The sequence below is a fragment of the Jaculus jaculus genome, chromosome 11 (genome assembly GCF_020740685.1).
Source record: "Jaculus jaculus isolate mJacJac1 chromosome 11, mJacJac1.mat.Y.cur, whole genome shotgun sequence".
Taxonomy (NCBI): domain Eukaryota; kingdom Metazoa; phylum Chordata; class Mammalia; order Rodentia; family Dipodidae; genus Jaculus; species Jaculus jaculus.
Window position 1 is genome coordinate 40,112,998 of NC_059112.1, and position 23,525 is coordinate 40,136,522.

Sequence of the window (23,525 nt, forward strand, 5' to 3'; positions counted from 1 at the left end):
GCTGTGAGCATGTGTGTTCTAATCTCTGGTCTCCACATAGATACAAAGTAGGAGCCCATGAGGAGTCGTGGCATGCCCCCAGCTTGGGTACAATCTGGGCAGTGGCAATTGCATGTGCAGATGTAGCCTCAGGTTAGGACATTTTCATTGCCTGGAGGGAGTCACATCGGTCCCTCTGCTCATTCTTTCTCATTCTTTTCTGTGTCCATTTAACCTGCTGAAGAGCAGTGCCAGAAGCAGAATGTTCTTTTCCTCTTCCTCCTCTTCCTCTTTCTCATCCTCTCCTGAAGTGGCAGCTAAATTGTCAGTGGTGAGCACTGAGTCCCAGTGGTTGGAAAGGGTTCCCCACCCCATCTTATTCACTAGCTGCCCTGAAGGAACAGCGTCTTCTCAGATATATCTGCTCCCCCATGGGCTGGTGTCTACTTTGAGCTTCTGCTTTGTGAATTCAGTGCTGTAGTGGGCATCTTGGTCTGCCCCTGACCCCCCCCCCATCTGCAGCCCAGCTTGATGAATCCCCTGTCACATAGTGACAGAACAGAAATCACTGTGTGGCTCAGTGGATGACAGCACATGAGCATGTGAGGAGATGAGGGGAGGTGTCATTGAATGTTCCACCCTAAAGGACAGATGACATCAGGAAGTTCCAGGATTGCAAATGCACAACGTCCATTCCCACACAGTGACAGGCATTGCTTCTCTAGCACGCCATTCTTTCTTGCTGAGGTGACTCTCAGAAGTGACTCTCCACTTTGGCCTGTCAGGCAGCCACTTCTGGTCATGGCTGATACGTGGAAGGACATTTTGCTCTCTCCTGACCTAGCCTGATCTCCCCAGACAGAGAGGAAAGTAGACCAGTCGAGGTTGGACTCTTGTGCCGGGAGCTTCTGTGGGTGCTGCGTGGCCACAGCTCTGAGTGAGCGCAGCAGGGCCGTTGCCTCAGCGAGGGCTGCTGGTGGAGCGAGGCGGGCTGGAGAGGAGGAATTCAGAAGCCAAAGTGATCTCTGCCGACTGTGCTGGGCTGTTGGTGGAAGGGCCCAACTTGGTTTCTATGAGAACGGCACTCTCCTCTCCCTCCCTCGGTCAGTAACATCGAGTTCTTGTTTTGTTGTTGTTTCTGCTGCTGCTGTTTTGATTTTACCAGGGTGTCATGCAGCCTACACCGGCTTTGAACTCACTATGTAGCTGTATCAAAATACCCAACCACTAGCAGCTTCTAGAAGAGAAAGGATTTCATTTGGTTTACAGTTCAGATCAGTGTGGGAAGGTAGGGTGACATCATCCCATCAAAAGACAGGAAACAGAGAGTGAGTCCCAAGTGGGATAGGGCTGAAAACGTCAGGGCCCATCCCCAGTGACACGCACTCACTCCAGCCAGGCTCCACCTCCTAAAGGATCCACAAACAGCACCATCAGCTGGGAATAAAGTATTTGGACACGTGAGCCTATGGGGGACATTGGATATTTAAGCCACCACAGTAGCCAAGGGTGATTTTGAATTCCTGATTCTTCTCCTGCCTCCAGCTCCCTGGCATTACAGGTGTTCACTACCGTGCCCAGCCTGTGTGGTGCTGGAGACTGAATCTAGGGCATTGTGCATACTAGGCAAGCACTGTACCAATTGAGCTACAATGCCAGTCCCACCATAGAGCTCTTGATGGTGTTTGCTAGAATTGAAGCCAATTTGTGTGACTTTGCTGGGAAACAGACAAGTTGACAATGTCCCAGGCTGCAGAGAGAAAGCATCTGGTTAAGCAAGCCTATTGCTGGCTGTTTGACTGCCCCAAGGCTACTGCAAAGAAGCCAGGTCCCCGCAGGGCCAGGCCCCTCCCCCGCTGCTGGTCTACTCCCGCCTTTACAGTGGCTCTGAGGGCTGGCATCCCAGATGTGCCCGAGCTATACAAAGAAACACTGAAGGCCATAAAAAGAAATCTGGCTCCAGCCAAGCTGGTGCTTTGAGCTTTTCATTTGCAACTGTCTCCACTCCAGGCATGAGCCTAAGGGAGAAAAACCAGGGGGTTGAAAGTACCTAGTACATTTTAGAGGCGGGATGGGGCTCTGGCGCTGTATGGAATCAGCAGATATTGCAGAAACGCAAGCAGCCAGCTTAACGGTAGGCCCGTGTGGCCTTCTGCATTGGCAGTCATTTGACTCCCTCCCCGCCACACGCCCTCGTCTATGTCTAAAATCCCAGATGAAAGCCTGCGCTACAGACCATCCAATTAGAGCCCAGTTCGGTGAGCAGAGCTGGCTGTGGACTTTCAGAAAGACAACAGAACTGAGAGGATTCTAAGGAAGGCTTTGAATCCTACAAACACTTGGGGAGAATGACCAGACCTTGGTCTATTGCTGAGAGGAGGCATGTCTTCTCCCCACCCTGCCATGACCTGCACAGACCAAGGTGACTTCTATTCTGTCTTCCTCCACTGCATGTTCAGGGCTCAGGGTTTCTTTGCAGAAGTTTCTCACTGCAATTTTTTGCATGTGTGTGTGTGCATGCGCATGCATGCACGCACTTGTGCACATCCCATGCACTCACATGTGGAGACCACAGGAGAATGCTGGATGTCTTCCTCTGTTACTCACTCACGTTTCCTTGAGATGGGGTCACTTACAGAACCTAGAGCTGCCGTTTGTCGTCAGACTGGCTGACCAGTCAGTGTCTGGTCTCTGATCCCCACAGGCCTGGGGTTACAGTTATATGTGACCATGCTCAGCTGTTTACATGGGGCCTAGGGAATTGAAGCCAGGGCAAATCAGGCCCTCCCAGCCCCTCATGTTGTGCAGCAAGTGCTCTTACTTGCTGAGCCATCTCCCTAGCTATCTTGCTGCATGTTTGTGGAGCCATTGTGGGGTTGGGGATATCCCAGGATTGATTAAGCCAAGAAGCTATTATGCCTTAAAGAACTCCTGTGAGAGGAACCCCTGGGCTGCCTGAGTTGTTCAGTAGCAGCTAGCTCAGATCCTTGCCTCCACCTCCTATTCTTTGGCCTCGAGGGCAGTGCTGAGGGTTTGTAGGGCCAGAGCCTCCTAGATGGCTACACAATTTCCAGTCCAGCTTCCAGAGACAGTTGGGTCACAAAATGCAGTCCTGATCTTGACTTGTGGACAGATGGTGATTCCTTGATGGACATAAGTAAAGAAGTCCCCTCAGGCACTGCTGTCTGATCACCAAGAAGTCCTGAAGATGTTTCCAGATCCTATCTTTGCATCCTGTAGGGTGCTGGCTTTGGACGTCATATAGGGTCTCCTGTAGTGTCCTGAGCTATATACCTACAATTTTGTGGGGGGAACCTCTTCAGAATAGGGCCCTGAAATTCCTAGCTTTACTCCACAAGACAGGTCAGGGTCAGCCTCAAGCAGGTTTCGCTCTGCTAGCATGATTTTGGGACAGAGAAGCCACCTGCCATGGCTGCTAGTGTGCTGCTATTTGCCTGAGGCAGTGGCAAGCCTAAGGCCCGGTTAGACACCAGCTAGGAACACAGAACTTATCAGGCATTTAGTAAGCACCTCTGTTGTGCTGAATGTTCTAACACAATATTAGAAATTAAGCTAATAAGACAGTCTCATTAACAAGCCAGGGGGTGGGGGGGCTGGGGACACAATGATGGAGTGTGTCCAGGTTCACTTTGGTCTTTAAGGAGTAAATGTGCTAGTAGACATGATCCAAGTGTCCCTTCAGACTCTACTGAACAGGAAAGCAAGTAAAATAATGGAATTCTAGAGCCTGTGATCCAAGCGCAGGGATCTCCAGTGGGTTCATTTCACACACTTTAGACTTTTTAGAAAAGGTCTTGCTTCAAACCAGGCAGATCACATTGCAGCCTAGACTGGACCATGGTCCCTGGAGCTTTTGTTTTTGACACAATTGTTCCTACCCAGAGAATCTAGAGCCCTGTGGCACCATACCCAACCTATTTGGCTCTCCTGACCCTTTGGGTGGCATTACTGCATGGTTTGTGCCCATGTATCTATTCCTCATGCTCATGTTCAAAGCCGCTCCTGCCTCCCACTCACCTGTACACTCTGCCAGGCCCTCTGACTTTCTCTGCCTTCGGGGAGAGGTCACACTAATGGGAACGGCTTGGCTGGATAGGACTCAAGTCTCAAGTGGGAGTTTGGCTGAGACAACTTAGAGGGTATGATGCCACCTGCCTTATGATAGCATTGTGCAATCAAAATGGCCACATGGAATATAGCCACAGCTATCAGGTGTGTGGAGTCAATGCTAATGATTTCACAGGTGACCTTTACTGAGTGTTCACTAACCACCCTTGCTATGATCACTTCCTCTCATCTTCAGAACTACCATAGTGGGAAGTGGGAGGCCCAGGAAGCTGTACTGTCACTGTTGTCTTGCAGTTAGCAAGTGACACTGTCCAGAATACAACCGGTACAGCGCTGCTCCAAGCCTTCTGCTGTTGTCAGAGCCCTTCATTCACCTAGCCACCGGGCTTCCTCTAGCTATATAGGCTGTCCTTTACTGGTGGCACCCGTGGGCAGCTGTTCCTAAGCAGCCCCTTAAGAAAGACCCAAGGCCTTCCATCGTGAACACCTCCCTATTCCGTCCTCACACTAGACAAAGGCCTGTGAGCCACTCTTACCTATGACCGAAGAGCCCCTAACCAAACAGTTACTTCACTGTGTGGGGGAACACGACTGAATGCCACTGAACACATGACATGCTCACTTCCTTTTTCCCCCCCTACAGGGGGAAAGGACACCATACTGTTCAGTGACCCAACTCTTCCCAGGTCGAGGTCACCATTGCTGAAGTTTGTGGAGCAGCCCACTGAGAATCAGGGGACTGCCAAAGATGGTAAGTGCACTTGGGATCTGTCTCCATGGCCTACACACTCACTGCGGCAGCTTCTCCCTTTCCACAGCTGCCCTGGCACCAGCCAGGCAGCTCCCACATGTTCTCTCTTGTTAGGGGGCCCAAGCAAAAGAATGCAGACTCCTGTCTTCTGGGCCCAGAGCGCAAGAATAAAGGTAGAGGAGTTAGAAAAGTTGAGTTCATATTCCAGCCCTACATCGTGGTGGCTGGCTAGTGACTCAGCCTTATTGTCCCCTCCAACAAAGTGATGACATGATGGTACCAATCTTAGGAGAATCTTGGCACATTACCTACCTGTGGTAAGTGGTCTGGGAGCCAAGGGAATGGAAAGAAGTTTCTACCAAGTGCGGAAGTGAGTATTTGAAGGAGATTAAAGACCAATTTTTGCAGTCCAGCGAGGCACCAGACATGAGCATCAGGTATCTTGTTCAATGGAAGACCTTCCCAGCAAACTCTCTGCACATTGTGAAGTTCCCTTAGGGTGAGGGCCAGCTTCCAAGATGGCTCTGGCTGGTCCCTAACTTACTCATTTTGTAGTCCCTGCCATGCTGAGTCAGGGTTGGCACGTGTGATTTCCAGAGTATAGCAGATATGACTCCTGAGACTAGAAGATATGTGGTTCCCCCGCCCTCTCTCAGGTTGTCCCTCAGGTCAGGTTCTGACCTGTCAGGTGGTGAGGGCACTCCACCAGCCCCACAAGCTTTGCCGTGGTGTGCAGCTATAGTTCCAATCAGCATTTTGATGGGAATGTCGTGAAAAAGCCATTAGTCAGATCCATCCAACCAAGCTGCACCCAGAGTCCTGGGTCTTGCAGCATTAGGTTTTGAAGTAACACAGCCACAGGTAATTAGTACTCCCCACAAGTGACTATCAAGGTTCTTTTCCTTGAGTATCTATATACTGCCCCATCTCCTCTTGCTTAGAATCATGCCTTCAGTCACCAACTCCATAAAAATATAGTCACCCACCCCCACACAGATGGTTTCCATCTGCAGTAACTATCTCCTGCATCTTAGAGCCTAGCTTTCCCAATGAATGTTCTGTGGACTTGTCAAATATGACATCAACAACTCCTCCTGCTTTCTCCTTTTCTGTTGCCCTCTCAGTTACTTGGGCTTGAAACCGAGGAGCCATGGACCCCTGTCAGCATCCTCGTTCCCCAGTGCTTCTACCTTTGGCTCAACCGGGCCCTCGTGATGCTGCTGGCAGTCTTCCTCCCACACTCCCTGCCTCACAGTCTGCCCTTGCTTCATTGCCATCTTTGTCCTGGTGCTGTAGGATCTCCCTGCAGGAAATCCAAAGTGGGGGCTGGAGAGATGGCTCAGCAGTAAAGGTGCTTTCCTGAAAGCCTAACAACCCAAGTTCTCTCCCCAGTGCCCATGTAAAGCCAGATGCACAAAGTGGCGCATGTTCCTGGAGTCTGTGTGCAGCAGCTGGAGGCCCTGGTGCACCCATTCTCTCTGTCTCTCTTGTATCTCTATCTACTTGCAAATAAATAAATAAATAATATATATTTTTTAACTCCCAAGTGAGGGCTGGGGAGATGGCTTAGCAGTTAAGATGCTTGCCCGCAAAGCCAAAGGATCCAGGTTCCATTTTCCAGAACCCATGTAAAGCCAGATGCACAAGATAGCATATGCATCTGGAGTTCATTAGCATTGGCTGGAGGCTCTGGCATGACCATTCTTTGTCTGTCTGTCTCTGTCTCTCTCTTTTTATCTATTTCTCTTCCTCTCTCAAATAAATAAAATATTTTTAAAGAAGGAAAAAGAATCGAAAAAAATCCCAAGTGGTATTTAGCTTCTACTTAAAATCTGGGCTCTGCAGCCTGGCCCAGCCCAGCCCAGTCCACCTTCTGACCTTGATGGTTGTCCAACCTTCTACTAATGTGGACTGACTGGCTCCATTAGTTAGCTAATACTGTGCAACCAGCCACCTCCCAATGTAGAACTTAGTGCACTGGGTGCAGCACCTCAGGAGTGTGAGCCAGGTGGGTGCTCCTGCCTCCCTGAGCTGGGGCCAGCAGGGCTCACTGTTATACCAGTACAAATTGCTCGTCACTGTGCACAGAGAAGCAAGAGTAGAAACCGGGACATTTCTAGAATTCCAACAGAACTGTTCCACAACCACCTGTGGGGTAATTTGTACAGAGAGCTCCTAACACGTGGAGTCTACACTGGTCAGAAAGCAAGACTGGGTCTTTGCAGCCCACAGCATGGGCTGTTTGCAGTCCTAGCCTGTAGCGCACCATGGCCCTGGGTTCTTGGCTGGTGGTGACTACGTGCTGGCATCCACTGTGCCCATGGAGAGCCACAGCCTTTGTGCTTTCCAAGTTCTCTGAGCCTTCAGGTGGCCTGGGCCCACCGCACCAAAATGAGCTTGAACCCACTTGATCTCCACAAGGGCAGCACAAGTGAGGGACTGATTCAAAATGACAGTCCCAAAGCCTGTCATCAGCAGGCATTGTTCCCGCCCACCCTGCATCAGTGGTCCATGGGAACAAGGGCATAGTCACGAGCCTCCCCACAGCCTCTGCCCTCATCACCGCCACCGCCTGATGAGGTCGAAGGGAAAACAGCACTTGGGCGGGAGGACAGAGCCTGGCCCAAGCACCTAACGCAGGAAGACACATATCCCCTTGGGCTGGGGGGTGGGTCATGGGGGAAGGTGAACTAGCAGGTTTTTTCTACAAAGCAACTGTTTCTTTCATGTTTTAAGGAAAGAAATATTTTCCCATTGTATTTGAGCCACACTGCATTTGCCTTGGCGGTGACCTGGCCATTATCAGTGTACGTACCTTTATTAATAAGTGTGAATGATATTCTGTTCACTACCACCACCCAGGAAGGTTGCTATCATTTACAATAATAATCCAACTTTTGGATAGTTCAGAAATCTTTTATGGCAATGGCAATGCTGTGGGTTTGTAATTAAAGGAGAAATAAAGCTCCCTACAGCCTAAGAGTTAATGTCTCGGCATCTTAGCATTCAGGGCGGTGGAGAGGACTTGGCTTCCACAGCAAGTGGCCAGAGGCACTGGTGAAGTTGAAGCAGTAGTTGTGATATTTCCGGGAACGTTATCTCCTGACGAGGACTGAAGCATGCTGTCTGGATATCTTTTAGACCAACAAAAGGGTAAACCCACCATGGTGCTATGGTCCAGCTCTAGAGCCTGGCTGCTGTGTCTGTCTGGACCTAAGACTTGACAGTCCAGCTTCTCTCAGAAACAGCCAGGTAAAGGGACCGGATAGAATGGCAGCCCTCATCCTTGTGCTTCATAGCTCTTCCTACGCTGTGCTTGAACTGCAGTGCCAGAGGCCAGGCTGGCTTCCCCTCTCCACCACATACACACACACAGACACACACACACACACACACACAACTTCTCCCTTGTAATTGCAAAGATTTGTCATTTTTAAAAAGAAAAAAAAAATGGCTGGAGAAATGGCTTAGTAGTTCAGGTACTTGCTTGCAAGCCCTGATGGCCCAGGTTTGAAACCCCAATACCCACATAAAGCCAGATGCACAAAGTGGGGCATGCATCTGGAGTTAATTTGCAGTGGCAAGAGACCCTGGTGTACCCCATATTTATTCTTATTCCCCCTCTCTCTCTTTCTCACTCTCTCTCTCTCTTCCCTGCTTGCAAATAATACTAAATAAATTGTAAAAAAAGAAAAAAAAGATCAAACATCTGACCATCAGAGGTATATCATCCAAAAATAGCACAAAGCAAAATACCATGGCCAAAAGGCCGCAACATCACTTAGACCTCCCTCTCTGAGATGTAAATGAAGGTGAGAGAGTCACCTGACCTCAGTGGAAATGCACTGTAGATGGTTTAGGGTAAGCCTTTTCTGAAGAAGGCTTATTAATTTTTCAGGGACACCAGAATATACTATTAAGTGTCCTAGAAGAAGTGATTCCATAAGAGTAATTTCCAGAAGGAGTTTATTCATCTCACGTTGGTGAAAAATTTAGCTGCAGAGAATACCATAATTTACTCCTTTTGAATAAAGCTTCCCCACTCTACTGGGAACCTGCTCATTTTGTACTCACTGTTTCTCATGTCCCCTCTATAACCACTATAAAAATTTTCATTTGTTAGTATGAAATTTATGTGATTGCTTCCCTGAACAACCTCAGATGTGGCTAAATGTTTACAAGAGTTAGAAATCTCTATTTCAGAAAGTACCATTTTAAGTTGTTCTAGGGTAGCCACCTGAATATACCCTAAAGTGAATTTCATAAATTCAAAGGTTGTTTTCCTCAAAATGATGCATACTACTTAAAGCTGCGTGCTAATATATTCACATTTTCATGCATACATCTGTAAGTCCATAGATTCAAGCCACTTAGTAAGCTATTTATTAAGTCCCCACCATAGAACATTGGCAAAGTTAAAAAATTAATCAGGCGAGAGTTTTATGCCTAAGGTAGTACGTATAAGCAACAATTTGAGGTGGAAAAGAAAAGGTGCTAAGTCCCCAGGAGGTCCAAACGTAGCTTCATGGAAAGCCAGTCACTGGGAATATAGGGCTTGTGGCTTCATGGAGATGGAGGCACAGCTGACTCTCAAAGGCTCATTTCACAACATGGCAGGAATGATAACCCAGGGGCGTCAGCGTCTGAAACCAAGGCAGTGGGGCAGAAGTACAGTGTCATAAAGGTCTGGTGTCACTGGAGGGTGGGGTACAGAGAAGATCTGGCGCAGCAAATAGGGAAATGAGCCACAAGTTGAGCTGCAAGCTTGGGCTTTGCTCCTAGGTGCTGGCAATCTGTGAAGACGGGAAAGAAAAAGAGTGAGATGTGTACTTCAAGTTGGCAGTGCTTTTCAAACTGAGATGTGAATCCACCCCACCCAGGATCTTGTTCAAGTGCAACAGATGAGGGGTGGGGCCTGAGACCCTGCAGGTCTGTCTCACAAGCTCCCAGGTGTTGGTCCTGGCACCCACAGGGCTGCTCCTCGGCAGGATGGACTGGAGCAGAAAGAATAAGGCTAGGTATTTTCATTTCAGAACACACTTTGCTCACACCCATGCATGCATGCATTTCAGTATGGACAAGTGCCATTTTCCAGTACAGTACTTATGGAGAAAAAATAAACAAATAACAAAAAACAAAACAGTGTTGAACCAGTCTGTTACTACAGACCTGTAATTCCGGCTACTTGGGAGGTTGAACTAGGAAGAAGTTTGAGGTCTGCTTGGTTTACAGAGTGAGTATGAGGTCAGCCTCAGCAACTTAGGCCCTGTAGCAAAATAAAAAGTAAAAGAGGGCTGGAACTATAGCTCAGTTATAGAATGCTGGCCTAACATATGGCTCAATACACTTCACCACATCATGCCAGCACCACAAAAGAAGAAAAATCAAAACAGCCTTCTAAGCCAGCCAGCCCCCCACCACCAAAGCTCATCTCACTCACCTCGTGCTTTCTGCCAGGTGCTTTGGCAATAAGTGATGTCCATCCTCTACTCTAGCATCCTTTCCTGCCACGCTGAGACTTCTCACCAACACTATAAGTCAAAATGAACCCTTTCCTCCCATATAGTGCATTTGGTTAGGTGTTTTATCCCAGCAGTGAGAAAGTAAGTACAACAAAAACTTGGGCCAGGCATGGTGGAGCATGCCTTTAATCTCAGAATTGGGAGGCAGAGTTAGGAGAATCACTGTGCATTGGAAGCCATCCTGAGACTACATAGTGAATTCCAGGTCAACCTGAGCTAGAGTGAGACCCTACTTCAAAAAAAAACAAAAAAAAAAAAAAGTGCATCAGAGGTGTAGAATTGTTGGCTAGAAACCTGAATATGTGGCTTTTGGTGTTTTGGAGCTTTTTCAGGAGGAAGATGGAAGAATTTGAAACTTTTGGAATAAGGGACACCTTGCTTTGCTATAAGTCAAGCTTGATGGACCATTCTTATGAGATTTGAAAGACCTAAATGCAGAAATGTCTGTGGATTGTGCAGGCTTGGCTTATGAGAGGAAAAAGAACTTTGACGGAACTGGGCTAGAAGCAGTCTGTGTGAGAGGTTTGCTGTGTGCTGCCTATTTCCTAAGAACTTAAGCAAAGTTAAATTTAAAAGCAATGGACTCTTGAGCTTGGCAGAAGCTAGAGCATAAGGATATGAAAGGCATGAGTTGGCACAGAGAGAAATGAGCTGGGTGTGGTGGCATACACCTATGTTCTCAGCACTTGGGAGGCAGAGACAGGAGGATCGCCATGAGTTTGAGGCCACCCTGAGACTACATAATGAATTCCAGGTCAGCCCGGACTGGAGTGAGACCCTACCTCAAAAAGTAAATAAATAAATAAAGTTTCAGGCTGCAGATTACAGCCCAGTTCTGCTGCACTTGTTTGAGAGATTGGAACAGTGGGAGAAATGCTTAGTCTCTTTTGAAATGAGAGAGCCTGAAGGAAGAATGCTAAAGGAATGTCTTACTCCTCAAACGTCAGCTTTATGCTCCCTGCCCCCCGAAAGAACAAATTTAGCAGTCTCACACACCTGGTACAACAAATATAATAAATACAGGAAAGAGAAAGATATTGGATTTACAATGCAGTGCTTGGGAGATGGCCCCTAGGCAGTGTGGAACAGGGTCCTAGTCCCTGAACAGAGACCGTGAGAGGACATGACGTAGATGCAGCCTGGGTTGCAGTAGAGACTCCAGGATTTTGGAGATGCCAGGACTATAGAACGGCCACCAAAGAGAGCTTCTGGCTTGGGAAGGATTTTTTTTTTTTCCCTGGGTTATAAGCAGCCCAGCCAGGGGGGCTGAATAGGAATCCCAGAAACATCATTTCTGGTCCCAGATGTCAGACATAGAGCTGCAGGATTTGATGTTTCTCTTACTGAGTTTTTGATCTTGCATCATTCCAGTTTTTTCTTTGCTATGCCTTCTTTTTCCAGTGAGACTGTTTACTGTGCCATTATGTATATGTAACTGGTGTTTTGATATTATAGGCTCACAGTTGAAGAGACTGTTTCAGATGAGACTTTGGCATTTAAAACAGTGTTGAGATTGGTAAAGGCTACAAGGACTTTTAAAGTTGGACTGAATGCATTTTACATCATGAGATGGTCATGAATCTATGAGGGCCAGGGGTGCAATGTTTTTATTTGAATTAAACATTCTATATACCAAAAAAAAAAAAAAAACAAAAAAAAAAACAGCCTTCTAATGAGCATCCAGGAAAATATGTTATCAAACATGTGTTCTGGTATCTACAATAGATTCCGAATCAAAGAATTGCCCTGTTAAGGGTAGACACTGGTAAGGTTTTAATAGACAGTGCCCAAGTGACCTACAAAAGAGTTTCACTACTTTTTATTCTTGTACTTTATTATTTGTACCTGTTTTCCTATCTTCTTAGCAGCTCTGAGGTTTGTAAAACCCTATAATTTTTGTCAATTTGTTGAGTGAATCCTGTTGTGAGCTAGGTTACTTTAATCATGAGTGATGTCATAGAATATTCATGGTACTTCTGGGAATTATCTGTTTTCATTCCCCATTCAATATGTGTTGAACATTTTGCTTTTTTAAAAAAAAATTTTATTTATTTATTTGAGAGCGACAGACACAGAGAGAAAGACAGATAGAGGAAGAGAGAGAGAATGGGCGCACTAGGGCTTCCAGCCTCTGCAAACGAACTCCAGACGCGTGCGCCCCCTTGTGCATCTGGCTAACGTGGGTTCTGGGGAACCGAGCCTCGAACCGGGGTCCTTAGGCTTCACAGGCAAGCACTTAACCGCTAAGCCATCTCTCCAGCCCGAACATTTTGCTTTTAAATAAAACTGTACCCAATAATTCGGTCAAATACTGCAATCATTGTATAGAAGAGAAACAGTAGCAGGTACACACAGGAAGATTTCTGGATATCACGTTTGAAGACCCAGCAAAACTCATTTTGACAGTCTTTTTCAAAGGAATTTCTTATTTTCCTATGTGTGTATGCATTTGGAAGCCATGTCACGACACATGTGAAAGTTGAAAAGCAACTTTCAGGTCCATCCTCACTGCTCCATCTCATTTGAGAGTTTCTCTCAGTTTCACTCTTCTTGTGCTTGCTGAGAGCTTCTGGAAAATTCTCCAGTCTCTAGCTTCCATCTCACAGTCAGTGTGCTGAGATTACAGAGCCCACTGCAGTTTCCAAATTTTTACATGTGGCCTGGGAGTCCAACTTGGGCACTGGGGCTTGAGTGGAGAGTGCTGGATCCCCTGAGCTGTCTCCTCAGCCCCTGATTCTAAACAGGATTCTGACTACCCTGGCACAGGAGGAGCGCCCCGCAGTGAGGGCTGGAGGTCTAGACTTGAAACTAGGAAGTGCTTGTAATGGGGGTAGTAATATTTTATCCATCTTGGATGATGGCTACATCCAGGTGTTCACTTCGAAAATTCATCGAACTTACTATAGTTTGGATTTCAAGTCGCTAAAGGCCTACATTTAAATGTCTGCTCCCTAAGTAGGTGCTATTGGAAGGTGATGGGGCCTTTACAAGGTGTGGCCTAAAAGGAAGTCTTCAGATGGTAGGGGGTGACCTGAAAGGGTTGTTGGGGTCTGAGTCCCCTCCTCACCTGTCTTTGGCTTTCTGGTTGTGAGTGAGCATTTTGCCCTGCCATGACAAGCCGTCTTGCACAAAGAGGTAGGTAGCTGATCATAGGCTAGGGCCCCTAAAACTGTGAGTTGGGGTGTATTTCAGTGGTAGAGGGCTCACCTAGCTTTTGTGAGGCCAGGTTCAATCCCCAGTACTGGAAAATAAGAAAAGGAAAAAAAAAAAAGAAAGAAGGCAGTAAAAATGAAAAAGAGAACACATCTTTCTCCTTATAAGTTGATGATCTCAGGTGCTTGTCACAGTCATGGAAAGCTGACTGACGCAGGCTGAGTACATAAGATATATATACCCCTCTCCACGTTTATTATGCTCCCAAACAGAAAAGTCAGGTCTACTTTGTATGATAGTCTTGAAGACTTAGACTGTATTAGATGCTGTGGAAAAGTCAGATGAGGCACCTATTGTTGTGGACTTAAGTTCTAGAACAAAAGAAAATGTGTCCCATGCTCACTTTGATGCCTAGTAGAGGAGGGAGTCCAGTACGTGTTAGCTGGCAGGAAGCACTCTGAAGTTATCGAAACTTGAATGATTCATGCAAAGACCTAATGAGAGGCAGAAAATCAGAATTCCCAAGCAGGAAGCTAGAGGCCTCAGTGGTGCCATGTCTGGTGCTGAAAGCCAGGAGACTCCCTAGAGTGGGCTGGCCTTGAGTCCATGTTGGAAAGCCGAAAAGGCTGGAGAGTGGTGTCAGCAATGGGAGATCCAATCCTACACTGACTTATTTCCTCTTCATCCAGGCCGTCAGCCTACTGGGAGGTGCTTCCTACATGCAGGGCAGGTCTTTCCTTCACACCCACTGTCCTATACGCCAGCACTCTCAAATACACAGGTGTGTCTGAAAGTCCTAGACATCTCTTAATCCGTCCTAGTCAACAACCAAGACTAACTGTCACGCATGTGTACCATGGCTAAAAGGATGTACATATGTGAGCCAACCCCTGGAAGCTAAAGCCGAGGATCACAGATTTTGTGGAGAACCTGTGTGAAAGGTGGCAAATTGGATCTGGAGTTAGCAAGCCTCCCGCATAAGGCACAAAGCAGGAAAATGTCCTGGATACCCGCTGGGTGTCTTGCTGGTGCACACACACACACACACACACACACACACACACACATTTCTTCAGAACCCACCAGCCAACTTTCAGCTTGAGACCGTACCAGCACGTGTGTGTCTGATGGTGGGCCCGCTAGCAGTAGAGTTCTCTTGTGGCTCATTTAGGAATAGCAGGAATATGCCAGGGGCCTGGACTCGTGCCCTGGCCAGAGCCAGCCCCGCTGTGCTTCTTCCGTACATTTGAACAATATGGGGCTCACAACACCCTGGCTGGTGGGAAGCAAATGAGCCTGGTTCCTGGTTCAAAGAGCCTGCTCCATGTGCTGATCCTCGGTCATGAAAAATGCTGCTGCTCATGAGGTCTAGGAGGGTGTCAGAGAAACAGATGCCAGATAGGTGGTTGGGATCAGAAGGCAGGTAGATGGGGAAATGGGGACAAAGTGCCAGCACAAGGGCTCTCTCTGCCCTTGTCTTCTGTCCCTGTCTTGTTGCAGTTCTAGAATTTCCATTCTATAGAGGGGCTCAGGGATAAGCATTTGCTGTTGAGGGAGGGAGCCTGAAGCTGTGTTTGGGCATAACTTTTTATTAAAAGAATGATGTGCTGATGAAGAATGGGGTTGGGGTATCATTAAATCTTCCAAAATCGTCTTCCTGTCCTGAGGGTAGCCAGAACCTTTGTTCAGTACTACAGAGCCCAGATCTGTCCCCATACTCAGCTTTCCAGGGCACAGTAAGCCCTGTTGGAGAAGAAGCAGTCTCCCCAGAGGCACCTGTGACTTGAGAGGGTACTTGCTCCATTTCCAAGCAGGGGTCCCGCGGTCCCCCTGGACTTCAGTGCCCTTTGTAGAGGAGGCGAGGGCATTGAAACTGTGGGTTCTCTCAGAGGGACTACCAGGCTGCTGTAGGGTGGGAGGTGACAGGAGAGAGGGGGTGAGGGCCACATGCTGCAGAGGTTTGACGCTGTCTCTCGGTTTTCAGGGGAGGTTCAGAAGCAGAGACGTGATGAAAGTTGTGCATCTGCCGAGGTGTTGACAGCGCCCGAGGATGCCAGGAGGCTGCCTGGCAGCTCCCCAGCACAGCCGAGCCCCGGGAACCAGAGCGAGCACTTTCATCAGCCTTCAGTCCCGGGGTTACCTTCAGAGGAGCAAGAAGTAAACAGGATGGGCAGGGAAACCATTCACGTGACTGAGGAGCTGCAGGGGACCAGTGGGGAGGGCCCTGCCAGGGAGCCTGAGCTGTCCCCACCTGGTCTGGCCTCCCACAGGGGCCAACCCAGGTCTCCTGCGGACCCCTTGCCGCCTACTCAGGCAGCAGCTGGAGCTCCCGCCGGGGAGGACAGCAAAGCGATCCCGCAGGATGGAGACACGGGGAACGCTTTGCAGACATGAAGGGAGCTGGGTACGTACGACGGGACAAGGTGGCATGTGGAAGGCTCCAGGACCCTGAGGAGAAAGAGAGGCAGCAGAACAAGCATCCCAGCCACGTCCTCCTCCAACACCTCCATGTCTGCAAATGAGAAAATGCTCTGATCCGGCGGCGGCAAGCTGTGCGCGCGCTCAGATGCTGCCAGTTCTGTCGGATTTATTCAGTGCGGGTCCCTGAGTTTCTAGGTGTCACCGCTTTCCGCCGAGGACGTGCTGCCGTGAACAAGGCCAGGCTCGGGGATCGCAGCTGCCATGTGGCTGCTTTTCTACATCCGTCTTTTGTCAGCATTTGTTTTATTAGAGATGAGATGTTTTCTATTCTCCTGTAATATTGTCCGCCATCGTGGCAGGGACAGCTGGGACAGGAAGTGCTTCGGCAGCTGGAGAGAACGATGTATTGGAATGGAATGTGTTCATGGGATGCCAGGATCCCCAACAGTGGGCTCTCTTGACACCATGCTGGTGGCACTGCTGGTCACAGTGGCCTGGGGGGGGAACAGCTGGGGGGGGGGCAGAGACAAGAGAGAAGATGGCCTGTGAGTCTGCAATGTCTAGTGCCCTGGAGGCTGTGTGCTAACTGCACAGCCCAGTGTTCGAGCCTGGACCTAGAGGGGTTCACTGGTGTAGCAGGATGGGAGTCAGGCTGTAGCGAAAAGAGACTCCATTCATGTTCTGCTTTTTTTCCCCCTGGGCTATATATAGGAAACGTGACTAATGTGAGTTTGGAAATAAAGCTAATTGCTTGGGGTCAGGCTGTTTCCTGTACCACCTGAAACCTTGAGTCCTTTCCCTCCTACAACAGAATGTCACCTCTATGCCACCAGATAACTGGAGTTTTAACAAAACACGGAATTTGTGGCCTGATGGGAGAGGAGAAATGAAACAAGATGAAGATGACTTCCTTACAGCCATGGCAGGAACTGTAAACCAAATGCATGGTCCAAGGGGAGAGGAGGGTGTGGTCTAGTGAAGATAAGCCTCTCTAGGTGGCTTCCGGCCCTGCAGAAAAGTGCAGGGCCATCGAGCCACAGACCTTCCTTTTAGCTGGACCTCCCCAGGAGGGTCTGAGTCCTAAAGCTCAGATGGCCTCTGAGAACTTGTCTTGGAGACCCCTACAGGAAAGAGGCTTTCCCTGGAAGGGGTTGCCGACTTATCCTGACACCCATGTCAGTACGCTGGGGCTCCTAGAGATAGGAACACATCTCTGACCACAGGGACCCATTGTGCCAGTCTGTCTTCTGCCCCCTCAGGCCACCCCATAACGTCCACTAGAAATAGCTTTCTGTTGGACGGACATGTGCGGCCATTATCCAACACCACTGCATCAGACACTAGAGCCTCCAAGTGAAACCAGCCTGTACCACACAGTAAGAAATGACAACATTACCACCACCCTCCAGGAGCTTTGCTTTGGGCACACAGCTGGCAGGGGCATATCGTCAGGGCCTGTTTGTCACCTTTTGGAGAGCAAGGCATCGAGCAAAGCCCAGAACATAGCAGAGAAAGGAGGACTATTAGATGGACTGAGAACTTATGGACTGATGCTGCCACAGGCGTAACCATGACAACACCCCATTCCTGTATGTGGTAGTGTCCCACCTCCACTGTGCCCATCCAATATGGTTCTTCTGTTTTGCAGACATTAAAGAGAGTTCCAGCCTTTGCTTATGGTTGTCTTTTTAAAAAAGTTATTGTGAAAGCACATAGCATTTCCTCCCCAGCTCCACCAGATACTGCATCAGTCCTGGTCCCCTCAGAAACAACTCACGCTCACAGAAACTTAAACAATAGGGCAGTGAGTTCTGTTGTGTAACTAGAACTTCTGAGGGAACCTCTCAGGGCTGGTTCACTCCAGTGCCTCCAGTGATCTGGGTGTCCATCTCCCAGCTTGTCTGGGGGTCAGTTCATCACTCCTGACAACATGGCTGCAGCAACTCCAGGCCTCATTGTCACAAATGCTGCAAGTCAGAAGGGAGTTTCTTCTTGACGTGTGTGGGTGGGTGTGTAGCAAAACACTGGGCCAGGAAGGTAGTTCGGTTACTAAAGTACTTGTTTTCCAAGCACAAGAACCTGAGTTTGATCCCAGAACCCACTTTAAAAAAGGGGGGACTGGAGAGATGGCTAAGCTGTTAAGCACTTGCCTGTGAAGCCTAAGGACCCTGGTTCGAGGCTCGATTCCCCAGGACCCAGGTTAGCCAGATGCACAAGGGGCGCACACATCTGGAATTCGTTTGCAGTGGCTGGAGGCCTTGGCGCACCCATATTCTCTCTCTCTCTCTCTCTCCCTGTCTGTCATTCTCAAATAGATTTAAAAAATTTTTTTAAAGGCCAGGTATGATGATTTTGTAAACCCAGTTCTGGGGAGACAGAGAGGAGGATCCTGAGGCTTACTGGCCTAGCAGCCTACCTTAATCAGTAACTTCCAGGCCAGTGAGAGATGCTGTCCTAACAAGGGTGGAGGGTGTCTTAAGGAATAACACTTGAGGTCATTCTGCAGCTGCCTCCTGCATGTGCATACAAAGCACACACATGATCATACACACACACCAAGTTCTGCATGTGCATACGGGGCACACACGTGGTCATACACACAAGTCCTCCTGCATGTGCAAACGGGGCACACATGTGGTCATACACACACACAAGTACTGCAAGTGCATACAGGGCACACACGTGGTGATACACACAAGTCCTCCTGCATGTGCATATGGGGCACACACATGATCACACACATGCATGAAGGCCATCTTCATGCAAATACAGCAGGGTACACACATGTACACATATGAATAGATACATGCACCAAACAGCTCTTGCCACATTTCATTGGTCAGAAGTGACACCTGCCTGTGTGGCCATGTCATGCACCTATGTGTAAGCCAGCCACCTCAGAAAAAGGAATTGTGATGGTTTTTCACTTCAGCATGAGGCACCCTCTGAATTGTCCCAAGACCTATATGCACTCAAAGAGGAATTGGTAAAACAAAATCAAGTCTCAGATGTCTAGGAGAGTTAGGCATTAGACTGAGGTAGACTTGAACCCCACACGGCCTCTGGGCTGTTCTTGCCTCATAAACTAGCATGGTATTTGCCAGTGAGTTTGGAGCGGGGAGGGAGGGACAGTTGATATTTGTGAGGGGCAACCCTATCTTCTCTCCCTCCTCCCTGTCTCATGGTCCTCCCTGTTTTGTAGTGGGGATGTTCCGCCTGTGTGTTTTTCTTCTACAGGTGTGTTTGACCTTCCGTTATTTTCCAGCCCACTTGGCAGCAGAGAGCAGAGCAGTCTGGATAAATGGAACAGAGCTGGCAGGCTTTTTAATGAAAGCTCATTTGCACACTCTGCATTTCTTGTACTCTGTTCCTGTGAGGTGAGGATTTTTACCTGGGGGTGTTTGTCTTTCTTTTAATTAAGGCCTGTGGAAATGGATCAGGATTCATGAAGCAGGCGTTTGTCATCCCTAACTCCTTCTCTTCCCATGCCTTTCATGCCCGATTTTGGCTGCCCCTCCTTCAGTATCACTTGTGAGCCTGCTAGCTGGCAGGTCCCTGCTAGAGCCTCCTTCCCATGAGCATCCTATATCAACTGCATTTGTTTTCTTTTCCCCACTGGCTCCCAAGCACACACCATCTCTATAGACTGCTCTAGAAAAGGGCTGTGGGAGAGGGCCACATGTTGGAGTGAATTTTTTCTGCATGTGTATGTGTGCATGTGTATGCACATGCATGTGGAGGCCAGAGGTCGACATCAGATGTGTTTCTTTTCTTTTTTAATTATTTTTATTTATTTATTTATTTGACAGAGAAAGAGGGGGAGAGAGAGAGAGAAAAGGAGCATGCCAGTGCCTCCAGCCACTTAGAACGAACTCCGGATGTAAGTGCCACCTTGTGCATCTGGCTAACTTGGGTCCTGGGGAATTGAACCTGGGTCCTTTGTCTTTGCAGGCAAATGCCTTAACTGCTAAGCCATCCCTCCAGCCCATTAGGTGTTCTTCTCAATCTCTTCCCTTTTTTCTTTGAAACATGGTCTCTTGCCGAGCACATAGCTATCCCATTGGCTAGACTAGCTAGCCCATGCACTCCAGGGATTCCCTTTCTCTGTCTCCCCAGCAGGGACCTCACGGGTGCACACCACCATGCCTGGTATTTTTATATGTGCTCTTGGATCTAAACGCAGGTAAACCATGCTTGTGCAGGCAGGGATTTTTCTTTTTAACCCACTGAGATATCTCTGAGGCCCTGGAGTGACTTCTTGGTGTATGCCAACCCTCAGGAATATCTGCACCTAATTCACTGTCTGGCATGAAAAGACCTGCTTACAGGCTGGAGAAATGGCTTAGCGGTTAAGGTACTTGCCTCAAAGCCAAAGGACTCAGGTTCAGTTCTCCAGTACCCACATAAAGCCAGGTGCACATATGTCTGGAATTCATTTGCAGGGGCTAGAAGCCCTGGCATGCTCATATTCTCTCTTTTCTCTTAATCTCTCTATCTCTCTCCCAAATAGAATAAAAATGAAAGACCCTCCTGCTCTTCCAGCATCTTCGAAGTGCAGCCCTCGCTCAGGGAGATGGTCTCTTTGTTCTTTTACAATGGCAACTTGCCTTTGCCCCTCTTGGAGTACTGTTCTCTCAAATCCCCAGGGGGCTTGCGTGCACCTGGCCCCATTGCTCACTACAGCCCTGTTGATGTCTGCCCTTCCCTTTGCAAAATGTTTGTCCTTAGTCTTCCCTGGAACAATTCTCCCCCTTCTCGGTGCTGAACATACTTTCAAGAGGTTCCAAGGAGCATGTCCAAAAGTAAAACGGCGGCTTCCAACTCACATGTCACTAAATCCTTTCTCTGGTGGCTGTCTGAGTGGAGAGCTGGGTGAAGAACAGAGGGCAGCCAGGGCGAGCTCTGTGGAAGGAGAAGCAGGGGCACAGAAGGCCTGGCTCTGCAGATTAGGGTTGCATGAAAACAGAAAGAGGTGATGCAGAATGAGCAATTTAAAATGATAGACAGAGGGCTGGAGAGATGGCTTAGCAGTTAAGGCACTTGCTTGCAAAGCCTAAGGAGCCAGGTTCAATTCCCCAGAACCCACGTAAGCCAGAGGCACATAGTGGCACATGTGTCTGGAGTTTGTTTTCAGTGGCTAGAGGCCCTTGCATGATTGTTCTCTCTCTCTCCCTCCTCCTCTCTAATAAATAAAATAAAAGGATGAAGAGAGGGGCGCTTGCCATTCCTGGGCATCTCTTTATTAGGTAATGATGGTTTTTCTTTTGGATGCATAGGACAGTCCTTCATTATACCAAAAAGTTTCACTTTGGTGAATCTATGTGAGTGCAAGAATATATTTGGGGATTTTGTAGCTGAGGCCAGTGATAGAATATTTAACTTAAAACACAGCTGTTTTTTTTTTTTCTTTCTTCATTGCTATTTTGTACTTTTATTTAAAGAAAGAAGTAGCTTCTGCCCCTTTGCGGACTTTGTTTTGGTTCTGCTATCATCATGTGTTGTACCTGCATCTTTTTCTGTTATTACTGAAATAAAGAGAAGTTCCTGACAGAGAGGATCCGTTATCTGTACTATTTAAATCATTCTCTCCACCCTGCACAGGCCAAAGCCAGAATGGGTGAGTCTTCCAGGATTTCTTTTCTTTTCTTTTCTTTTCTTTTCTTTTCTTTTCTTTTCTTTTCTTTTCTTTTCTTTTCTTTCTTTCTTTCTTTCTTTCTTTCTTTCTTTCTTTCTTTCTTTCTTTCTTTTTTTTTCCTTTTGGTTTTTCAAGGTAGGGTCTCACTCAAGCCCAGCTGACCTGGAATTCACTCTGTAGTCTCAAGGTGGCCTCGAACTCACAGCGATCCTCCTACCTCTGCCTTGCCTCCCAAGTGCTGGATTAAAGGCATGAGCTACCATGACTGGCTCTTCCAGCATTTTATAGGAACTTATCCCTAACAATCTGTCACCTGAAATTATTTGATCATACGGTAGTCATGAAAAGTATGAAAAACACAAATATTTCACGATTCTGCCCCAACAGCAGATCTAACATCCGTTGGTTTATTTCCTGCAGTCTTCCAAGTTGACCAAAGCGCTCACTGATTTGCTCTATTTTCTTATGTTTTCAGTATTTCCGCGTATATGCACTAAAGAGCCTCACTCAGGAAAAAAAAAATCTCTGCCATTCCGAGAAAAAGCTTATCCTAAACATCTAAAAATCGCATCTCTAATTATTGTCTATATTGTGTACAAGCGATGTGGCCCGAGCATTCTTCTCACTCTCCCAGCTGTGACTAGGTGCAGCCGTTACATCAAACGCTTCTAATTTTACAAAAAGAAATCAAAACAAGTGTGTGTTTAAGTCCCAGTGACAAATGCAAACGCTGTGAGTCAAACAGGCAAACTCATTAGCAAGCCGGCTGCAAAGTCAAAACAGCAAATATGAGGAAATTCACAAACTTGATCAGTAAGATTAGAGCAGTAAAAATAGTCGCCAGGGGCCAAGTGGGGTCAGTGGGCGGGCTAGCCAGCATGCAGGGTCCTGTGCCAAGGACTAGATGTCTGCCTTGTGGCTCCTCATCTTCCCTTCTTTGGTCCCCTCCCGCCAGGAGTTGGTTTGTTCCAATCAGCGGGGGCCTCTGGTTGGATGTGAAAGTACTTCTTAGAAACCTTGGAGATCGCAAGCTTTCATTTGCTGGAATCCTAGTTACATGACATAAGGTAGCCTGACCCATTACTGGTTAGCTCTTTTTCTGACTTGAGCCCTGGGATGGCAGCTAATTGCATTAGATCCATATCAAATATGCATGCTCTGCTGTGCTCCTCATGAACACTTGACTTGGGTTCCGGAGCCACCCATGTGATGACTGTGTTTAACAGAGGATGAAACCCAGGCCTGGAGAGCTTCAGTGCCTTGCTCAGGCCATGCAGCTTGGAAGTGAGCAGGTGGCAGAGCTGGGGTTCAACAGGCCCCATGAGCCCAAGCTGTCAGCCACCCTGCTGCCCTGACAGCAAACTGCTAATTGCCCTCCTGTCATCTCCTCCCTGTTTCTCAGCACTGGGGCACCATCCCATGAAAGGATTAAACAGAAATGGTCTGGTGTCCTAAGCCCCTTCAAGGGGACCTGGGATGGGGAAGGGGACACCAAGAACAGAGGGCAAGCAGCAGGCTGCATGTGCCCCTCCCATGGGCAGAGTGTTGTATTCTTTTCCACCCTACCATCTTATTTCTTCATTTGCACAATACTGTGTGCGTGTGAGTGTGCGTGTAGTGTGTGTGTGAGTGCATGCAGAAGTCAGAGGATAACCTCAGGTGTCATTCCTCAAGTATGCGGTCGACCTCTCTTCCATCTTGTCAATCGATCAGGAGTTCACGAATTAAGCTAGACTAACTGGCCAGGGAGCGCCAGAAATCCTCCTGTCTGCCTCCCCAGTGCTGGGATTATAGGCCTGTTTCCCCATGCCTGGCATTTTACATGTGTGGAGATTGGACTAGGATCTTTATGCTTGCAAGGCAAGCACTTTACTAACCGAGCTATCTTCCCAGCCCCTTTGCACACCTGTAATCATTTGGAAGTCCAGTGCTGGGGAGGTAGAGATAAGAACATCTCTGAGGCTCAGTGACCAGC

The 23,525-nt window shown here is 48.0% G+C and overlaps 1 protein-coding gene across 1 annotated transcript in view; it reads left to right on the forward strand.

Moving 5' to 3' along the window:
- Window positions 1-17,588, forward strand: part of Ccdc149 (coiled-coil domain containing 149) — a 98,389-nt gene extending 80,801 nt beyond the window's left edge. Inside the window, exons 12-13 of the mRNA XM_045161253.1 lie at window positions 4,712-4,819; window positions 15,479-17,588. Of these exons, the coding sequence (XP_045017188.1) occupies window positions 4,712-4,819; window positions 15,479-15,888 (518 nt within the window). The 3' untranslated portion in view covers window positions 15,889-17,588. The remainder of the gene's footprint in view (window positions 1-4,711; window positions 4,820-15,478) is intronic.
- Window positions 17,589-23,525: the final 5,937 nt, after the last annotated feature.